The sequence below is a fragment of the Odontomachus brunneus genome, unplaced genomic scaffold (genome assembly GCF_010583005.1).
Source record: "Odontomachus brunneus isolate Ranch 3 - 2012 unplaced genomic scaffold, Obru_v1 Obru_scaffold_068, whole genome shotgun sequence".
Taxonomy (NCBI): domain Eukaryota; kingdom Metazoa; phylum Arthropoda; class Insecta; order Hymenoptera; family Formicidae; genus Odontomachus; species Odontomachus brunneus.
The window spans coordinates 1,269,633-1,278,826 of record NW_022639518.1 but is presented as its reverse complement, the minus strand read 5'-3'; the positions used below and the strand labels follow the sequence as shown (position 1 = coordinate 1,278,826).

At 33.1% G+C, this 9,194-nt stretch overlaps 1 protein-coding gene across 5 annotated transcripts in view; it reads right to left on the bottom strand.

Moving 5' to 3' along the window:
- LOC116846735 (S1 RNA-binding domain-containing protein 1) overlaps nt 1-9,194 on the bottom strand; it is a 117,291-nt gene that overhangs the window by 70,870 nt on the left and 37,227 nt on the right. For 4 of the 5 annotated variants that reach the window (XM_032820959.1, XM_032820957.1, XM_032820960.1 and 1 more), the window contains one exon: nt 1,768-3,625. In XM_032820959.1, coding sequence (XP_032676850.1) covers nt 1,768-3,609 — 1,842 coding nt within the window. In that variant the 5' untranslated portion in view covers nt 3,610-3,625. Of the gene's footprint in view, nt 1-1,767; nt 3,626-9,194 lie in introns of those variants that run through there. The other variant, XM_032820961.1, reaches the window with a different exon arrangement.

Genomic DNA, 9,194 nt, shown 5'->3' with positions numbered 1-9,194 from the left:
GGGGGGGGGGGGGCGAGAAGAAGAGCACATTATATGATGCAATTGGTTTGACTTTGAATAGTCATTTGAAAATAATATAAAAAGCACTTCAAATTTCTTCAATGAGAACACTTATCTTGTTGTTGACAACGTTAAAGCACGATCCAGCCTCGTTGACAACGAATTTGTGCTGTCTAAGTTTTTCTGTAGATTACCCATTTTTTGTTAAAATATAAACATAATATTGCATAAATTATGTTTGATATACAAGTTTCGGAATTTAGCATTTGTAGACATATGTAAAAATATTTGCTGTCTAAGTTTTTCTGTAGATTACCCATTTTTTGTTAAAATATAAACATAATATTGCATAAATTATGTTTGATATACAAGTTTCGGAATTTAGCATTTGTAGACATATGTAAAAATATTTTAGTTTATTTCAATTATATTGCACTAATAAGTTTTAGAAAGGATTAAAAATAAAAATCAAGAGCACTCGCCATGCACAGATTGCATTGCGACATTTAAATACGTCAAGTTTTCATTGAAAGTTTATAGAATATTTAGATTTACTAATTTATTTATAAAATATTTACCAAGATATTTATTATTTATTAACTTTTTTTTAGTAATTTTTTGATGAACCTAATCCTACATTATTTTTTGAGTGAAGAATATACAGGGTGTCCCACCTAACTTGGTTAGAACTATCTTAAATATCTCGCTTATGTTTTACGGTAGGAGGATGCAAAAGGGGAACATTATTCAGTTCGAAGAGACAAATACTGTAAAAAACAAGAAATTTTTCTCAAGGTTATATTTTTTAGAATTTCAAGGTTATTGTCATTTTTTTACATGAGACTATATATTTTTATCATCGCGATATGATAGCCAATGTCAAGACGAATCCAACGACTTACAATACTATGACCTTCACGTGATCTTGAATATGAAAAATTCACAAAAACTGTACAAAGAAAGTCATATCATCTGATGATAATCATAATTTCATATCATCTGATGTTGTCGCAATGTTAAAACCACAGGGAGATTAATAACAAAAAATATTATTTTAACTTTCTGAATCGTAACCGAAAGGAGACTAATAAATGTAAATACAACTTACTAAGATATGTTGATATTGAGGTTACAAGGAACATGTTTAGTAATTCGTCGGTTTAATGCCAGTTCACCTACTTCAAACATAAGAATAATTTGGAAATAGTTCAACTCTTACGATAATTTAGTTTACATAAATGTATTGAAGTTAATAAACATCATTTAGAACACTTGTTAAAATAAATTTATTATTATTAATCTCCCTATGGTTTTAACATTCCGACAACACCAGATGATATAAAATTATGATTACCAGATGATATGACTTCCTTTGTACAGTTTTTGTGAATTTTTTCATACTCAAGGTCACGTAAAGATCATAGTATTGTAAGTCGTTGGATTCGTCTTGACATTAGCTATCGCGATGATAAAAATATGTAATCTCATATAAAAAGAAAGATAAGGACTTTGAAATCCTAAAAAATATGAACTTGAAAAAATTTCTTGTTTTTTGCAGTATTTGTCTCCCCGAATTGAATAATGTCCCCCTTTGGCATCCTCCTATCATAAAACATAAACGAGATATTTAAGATGGTCAAGTTAGGTGGGACACCCGTATATTAGAGAATTTTATAATTATAATTATAGTTATAATTTAGTATGTAATTATAACATGTAATTTATTATTGTTATTACTATTATTAAAAATAAGAAATTTGTACTTACTTCGTTTAACGCATTCATTAATTGTTTTTCCGGCAGATCGTGCTGATACATTCCAACTCCTAAATGCTTCGGATCTATTTTGACTAATTCTGCTAATGGATCCTGCAGACGTCTTGCTATAGAAATAGCTGATATGAAATTTACATCAAGATTTGCAAACTCAGATTTTGCTTCAGGACTACAACTGTAGATCGAAGATCCAGCCTCGTTGACAATGGTATACGTTACATCCAAGAAACCGAACGCCTTTGATTTTATTATTTCTTTGAGAAATAATTCGGTCTCCCTACACGCTGTAGCATTCCCTAATGCTAATATTGTGCACTTATACTTATTTACTAGATTTACTAATACATCAATTGAATGTTTATAAGATGCCTTGGACCTTGTATGAGGATATATTACACTGGTATCGAGAAGATCGCCGCATTCCGACACAACAGCGAGTTTGCATCCGTGACTGAAACCTGGATCTATACCAAGAATAATTTTACCTCGGATAGGAGAAACTAGAAACAATTGCTTAACATTATTCGCGAAAACTTCTATGGATGCTGTCTCTGCTCTAATTTTCATTTCAGCCTTTATACGACGTGTCACCATTCGCTTAAACAGATTTTTATAAGCGTAGTCGACACTTTTGCTCAGTAAATGCATGTGCAATTCTGTTGTTTTCGCTGCAAATGCGAAACGCGACAAACAATATTTTTTAAATGCTTGTTCGAAAGTATCTGGAATAATGATTTTCACACTAAGAATTTTTTTAGATTCAGCTCGATTAATAGCTAATATTTGATGAGGCTTAATGTTTCTTTCAGTCATCTTAAAATTGAAATACATCTCATACTTCTGCTTGTCCATCATATTTTTTGATTTATCTTTCAACATTTCTTTTGTTTTATATTGATTTGTTTGTATTTCTATGGCAGACGTTTCTCGTAAAGTAATTATTTTCTCGAAAATGTCTTTATTTTTACTAATAACGTCTGCTATTATATGTACAATACCATCTTCCACTTCTTTCTCATTTCGTAAACCTTCTTTTCGTTTGTCTACTAAAGATGCCAACAACGGTATCTTTTGTCCTTGTAAAATAGCATCACTAACACTCAACAGACCTAATTCTCTTGCTTTTTCTGCTAGAGATCGTTTTGCTGTTGATTTAAATGAAGAATAAATATATTCAAGATCAATAAGAGATTTTGTAGATGTTATAATAGAATGAATTTCTGGTGACCACTTTCCTAATTTGTCAATGGCTTTGATAATTGTTGTGGCACGATGCTTAATAACCTTGACTTCGTCGAAACTATTCTTAAGCGCTCTCAATTTGTCTGGTTCCATAGATCCGGTCATATTTTTCCTGTACCTTGCAATGAAAGGTATAGTATTATCCTCCTTAAAAAGTTTTACTACATTTTCTGTAATGTGTCTATCCACGTTATTTATCTCACTTATATAATCAACATCGGTCCATTCCATAGATCGTCCAAAGTTAGGACTTAATCTTTCATTGATATTTATATTTGGGTTTTTTTTCTGTTTCTGTTGCGATAGTTCCATATCGAAATTTGTAAATGACATTACTTCTAGCTTTCGTTTCTTTTTATTAAATGTTTCCAAATCTTCTTCATCAAAACATCTATGAATTTTACTCCGTGCATTTGTTTTTTCTATCTTCTTCATTAGCTTTACATCGTTCTTTTTAACTTTTTCTTTCATTTTACTTTTTTCCATTATAGAGCTTTTATTTACTGATTTTGAAAATGTCTTATGATTTTCGTCATCCGAATCTGATAATTCAATGATGATTTGACTACATTTGCTTCGTCTCCTTTTCATTGCAGATTCCTTTTATCTGTCAAATAAAAAAGTTTGTTTAATTACACAAATATGTAAATAAAATAAAATTTTTAATTTTTTTGTCTTTAATGCGCTACTTTACGTTTCATACGTTATTTTGTCTATATTTTTTATCAAGTTATATTTTATAATACTATGTAATCGAACAAGAATTATATCACAGTATGCATGTACGTGTGTCAGAAATAAAATTATATACCTGAATTATGTACCTGAATAACTTGTATACGTTAGTGTTAGAAAATAATTGTTTAAATGAAAGAGAAATTTGTAGGGTATATAAAGGGAAAGTTACGATATCCTATGGTTATATGATATCATCGTCATTCCTCTACTTCACATATTTCATATATTTTTGATTCAATTTTTTTTAAATGGCACACAATATTTTAAACTCCAGTATATGGTACTTCATTCCAAGATGAATTCAATCATAAGTTAACCATAACTTAAAACCAAAAATTGAACCATAACTTTAAAACAAGTTATTCTCGAAATATGAAGCTTTAAATACCGCTGGTTGTCATATCGCCAGCATTCGCATTATCCAATGTGCACTGTAGGAAGGTCAGATTTGTACATTATAATGGTCCTGGAAAGGGCCGATTTTATGCGCGTGCTAAAACGCACGGCATTCTCCTACAGGAATAAGTATTTTAGTGCGAAATATTGCTTTTAAAAGTAATAATGCTTCAATATTTTCTGAGTGAAATGTTTTTTATATTTATGAATCAATTCCTCGTATAAGTACACAATCGTACTCGCGACAATTTTACATTCGTCTATGAGAAACACTAATCGTGAGGTTTTCCTCGCAATGTACATCGGATAATACGGATGTCGGCAGTATGACAACTTTAAAGCTTCATATCAATGACTAAGTTTATACGGCAGCTTAAAACCGGTTTAGTAACAACCGTATTTAGTAAAAAATCCGTCTCGCATCCGATTGGTATATTCTTTTAGATCTAGAAATATACTCCAATCGAATTTAAGAGTTCACTAACTACGATAGTTATTAAACCGGTTTTAAGCTGCCGTGTAAACAAAGTCAATAACTTGTTTCGTAACATAATGATTATTCGTAATAAAGCTTCATATTAATGATTTGTTTCGAAACATATTAGCGTGTTCGAATGGCTTTGGGTTAATCGTTCCGAGAGCGATTATTGACGTTACAAGACTTCATTAGCCAATCACAAAATTTATACGAAAATATTCGACCAATGAACTTGGTTTTAATAACCCAGGGTCGATTAACCCAGAGCCATTCGAACACGCTAATAGTATGATTGTTCGTAACGTAGTATGGTCGTAACAAATAGTATAGTTTATCACATCTGACCGACTGAGAAACTCGGATGCTAACATTTCTTTTTTATTTCATTTACTTGAATATTTCCAGAAATTCAACACACTAGGAACGTACTGACTTTCCTAGTCCGGACTCTAGTCAGGAATCGTTCTTTTTTCAGGGAAAATATCCTAAATGGTATCATCATCATAACATCCCATTTTAAGGATGTATGTGAGCTATAAAAATAGTACCAATTTGATAAAACTTTGGGTAACTTTTCCTTAATTATCTATAATATACTGAAAAAAATTTCAAGTTGATTCACTAAACCGTTGAAGAGTAATTATTACGTTAATTTTACACGTGTTCTTATGGCAAAAGCAACTTTCCTGAATATAATGAGTAAAAACGTATAGAAGAAATAGTACCAAAAATTTAGTAATATTTTTATACATATAGATCCTGAATTATCGGAATTTGCAGAATTTGATTAGTTTTCACAACACGATTTCAGAGAAATTAATTTTTATTTGTGACAATTTTGCGATTGTCGTAAGGAGTTAGTAACTGGACTGTGGAGATGCGGCAACGTTACAATCAGCTGGTGTATCAAACGAATAACCTATAAATCAGTATGATAAAGTTACATCGTAAATTCTTGTTTTGTCTGCATTGTTTCATGCAGAGGACAAGACAAATTAAATAATTTCGATGAACAATAGGATAAGTGTGAAATTTGAGGCTTTTATTGTTTCATCTAAGGGTGCGTTCAGATTCCCTACCCGGGTGCACTCTATTACTAGAAACACTATAGTATATGTTACATATACTATAGCACTTCTAGTATTAGAGTGCACCCGAGTAGGGAATCTGAACGTACCCTAACCTGTCTGCATAGTGCATTACTGCCAACGTACAAGCCACAAACTACATGGTACGCTGTTACTACGTTTAACTTTTTTCATTAAATACTTATAATAACAACAAATAATATTGATAGTTATTGTTCAGACAATGCATATTTACCTGTTTTAACTTATCCCAATTACTTTTTTTTCCTTTGCACTGATGGATATTAATGTTAAATAAATACGAAACTTAATTTCTAAAATTGAATTCAGAGCATTTTCCCTGCCAAAAGTTTTATTATAGAAAGTTGAAAAAAAACCAAATAAAAGTAATAAATTGCTGAGAAAATAAAAAATAACTTTTCAAGCAAGAAATATATTATGTTAGTCACTATTTATATCAGTTGTCATTAGGTTTAAAGCAGATATTCAAATTCTTCGTTTTTCAAGCATTTTTGTCACCGATTGTATCTCAGATACATCCTTAAAAACCAGACCACAAGAACACCGCTAGGCAGTAGTTGGGCAGTCAGTCTTATCTCGCCTCTCAAGCCTCTAGCATTGGCTAGAAAGTTACTGGCCTGGTTTACATTGTGCACTTGATACGTGTACTAAATAGTAACTTTCTATTAAATAATCCTAATATCGACGATGTATATAAACAACGGTTATATTAAGTTGATATAATACTCATCAATAAGACGCGTATTGTATCGATTGAATGCGTCGTCCTTGATATGCATTGTCAATATTAAGATTATTTAATAGAAAGTTACTATTTAGTACGCTTATCAAGTGCACGATGTAAACCAGGCTCCTAGGTTATAAGTCTCAAACTCAGAATATTTTTTACACCTAACATTTTTCCTCTAATTAAGCGTTCTACCCACGGAACCGAGAACAATGGTAAAGCCAACAACAATAGGAACCAGAACCTTGTTTATATCACATAGTAAAAATCGTTCTGTTCCATGTTAGGTATAGTTGGATTCCGTGCGAAGTCGAGAAGAGGAATTCGTTAGATAAAGACGAGGAGTCTTTTTATATCTGTTCTTATTTCATCACCGTTCAGTTGCCAGATACAAGTCAGCGGCGGATCTTATCGTGTTCTCTTTCACCTGCCCTTTCTTTCAAGCGATGTGTTGCCCGAACAGAAAAATATTTTGAGGCTTCGGGTGACTCGGCAATGAGCCTTGTTAAGTTAGCCCCCAACTTTTGAAAAAAAACTTTCTACACGTCAATCATTTACATATTGTTTGCACATGTATACATACTCCTCAGTATTTTCGTTTACATTTTGCATTTAAAAGTTATTAAAAAAACAAATTTAGGAGGGCTATCTTTATACTAGCTCTCCAACCTTCAGCAAATTAAATTTAAATTGACTTAATCCATAGATTTTCGTTTGCACATTACAAAACAAGTCGAAACTTTTCGTTTGCACACTTCTCGTTCAAAAATTATTTAGAAATTAATTACGGGGGTTTCATATTTACCAAATCTTGTGTTTTTGTAAAATTCTCTCGTGCAGATAATACCGCTACCATATAACGCATACGCTAAGCTATTATTATTAAATAATATTTTATATAACGCATACCCTAAGCTATTATTATTAAATAATATTTGAGCTAGAAGTGCAAACAAAAGTTGACTTGTTTCGCAATGTGCAAAGAAAACTCTATAGATTCCCGTCGTGAAAAATGTTAATAGTATTACCATTGAAATCAGTGGTAAAATCATTTGGACTAATGATAAAATCATATGGACTCAACGGTATTGTCATTAACGAATAATTTTACTACTTAAAGAGTTCAGTAGGAAAATCTTTCGGTTAATAATAAAATATTTTACTATTGGATATACTCCAGTAGGAATATCATTCAATGAATGGTATATTAGTTACTATTGCATATTTACTAATAAGAATACCATCCGATCAGTAGTATAATATTTTGCCATTGGATGGCAAAATATTACGTCAATAGGAACATCATTCAGTTAGTAATAATAATTTGTCATTAGATTTATATGTAATTATACAATTTACACTCATCACCTCCGATTTTGACGAAAAAATACTCGACGCGTTTTTTCTCAGCGTATTTTAATTGATCAGCTGGTTGGCTGATTGGCTGGATTCAAGCCTCGTCCCCTACTCCCTAACACCATCTACACAAGGGGGGGGGGGAGGAGGGCATATAAGGACAACTTTTACCCAAGGGAGCTCAGTATCAGAGTTTTCAGCCCTGATGATGCAAATTGCAACGTTTGCGAAACGTCGGCACATCGCTGATTCAAGACACGGCTCCATTCCGGAAGCTATACCTAGACATTGTATCAATGGCCGTGAAAGCCTCAAATCTAGTATTAGAAGCCTGCACGGAGAGGCTATCCTAGGGTCGGTAAATTTATTTTCCAAACTCAGGAAGTCCTTGCATGTCCAACTGCTCTCCCTAGCATTTCTGAAACGGTGCCGCGACCATCATGTAGTACCGAAATGCTTTCAATTAAAAAACCCATTTCCATCTTCTAACCAGGCCAAAGGCATTCTACGACAAGCGTCGTTGAGGTTAGTCAAAGACAGAATCTCAGCCACCAAGAAGAACTTGGCTGAGATATCCCAAAAACTATTAAAATTACATCTCTCTCTTGCAAAATCGTTGGAACCTGAGCTGTGGCTAACACTGGATCGGGTTACTCACGAACAAGCTGTTCACTCAGCCGAAGCAAGAACACAAAAACAGAAGAGCAAGTATGATAAGATCAATCCACAGACTCAAATGCCAGTTCTCACACATACAGTAAAGAATCTTAGCGATCAAGACCTATCACCATCCGAAGTCACTGTGCTAGCTAAGGGACACAATTTTGCTGTCACTCCCTCTAGTATCCCTACGGAAGAAATTATCAGCCAAATTGAAACGGCTATTTTCCACCTTCCTTTAGAGGCAAGCAATGACATCAGAAATCGAACCAACCAACCAACATCCTACGCAAAGCCAAACTTCCCAAGCAAAATATAAACAAAAAAGAACGCCGAGCTCTCCATGGTCTGAAACAAAACAACAAGATCAATATTTGACAAAGGGAACGCTACTGTAGTTATGAACAGGGAAGACTATTGCAGTAAAATCAATAGTCTACTCTCAGACCAAAAAGTCTACAGGAAACTCAAACGCAACCCAACATCCAGCATAGAGAAGAAAACATCTCTTCTGAAAAATGCAGGTCTCCTTCTTCAAACTACCAAGTATTTAACCCTTCAAGATTCTTCAGCACCTAGACTCTAAAATCCACAAGGTCTTCCAAAAATCCACAAGGAATCAGTGCCCTTACGCCCTATTGTCAGCAATATTGGGGGACCTACCTACCAGTTAGCCCGCTATCTCACCAAACCCCTCCAGAAACTTACTGGT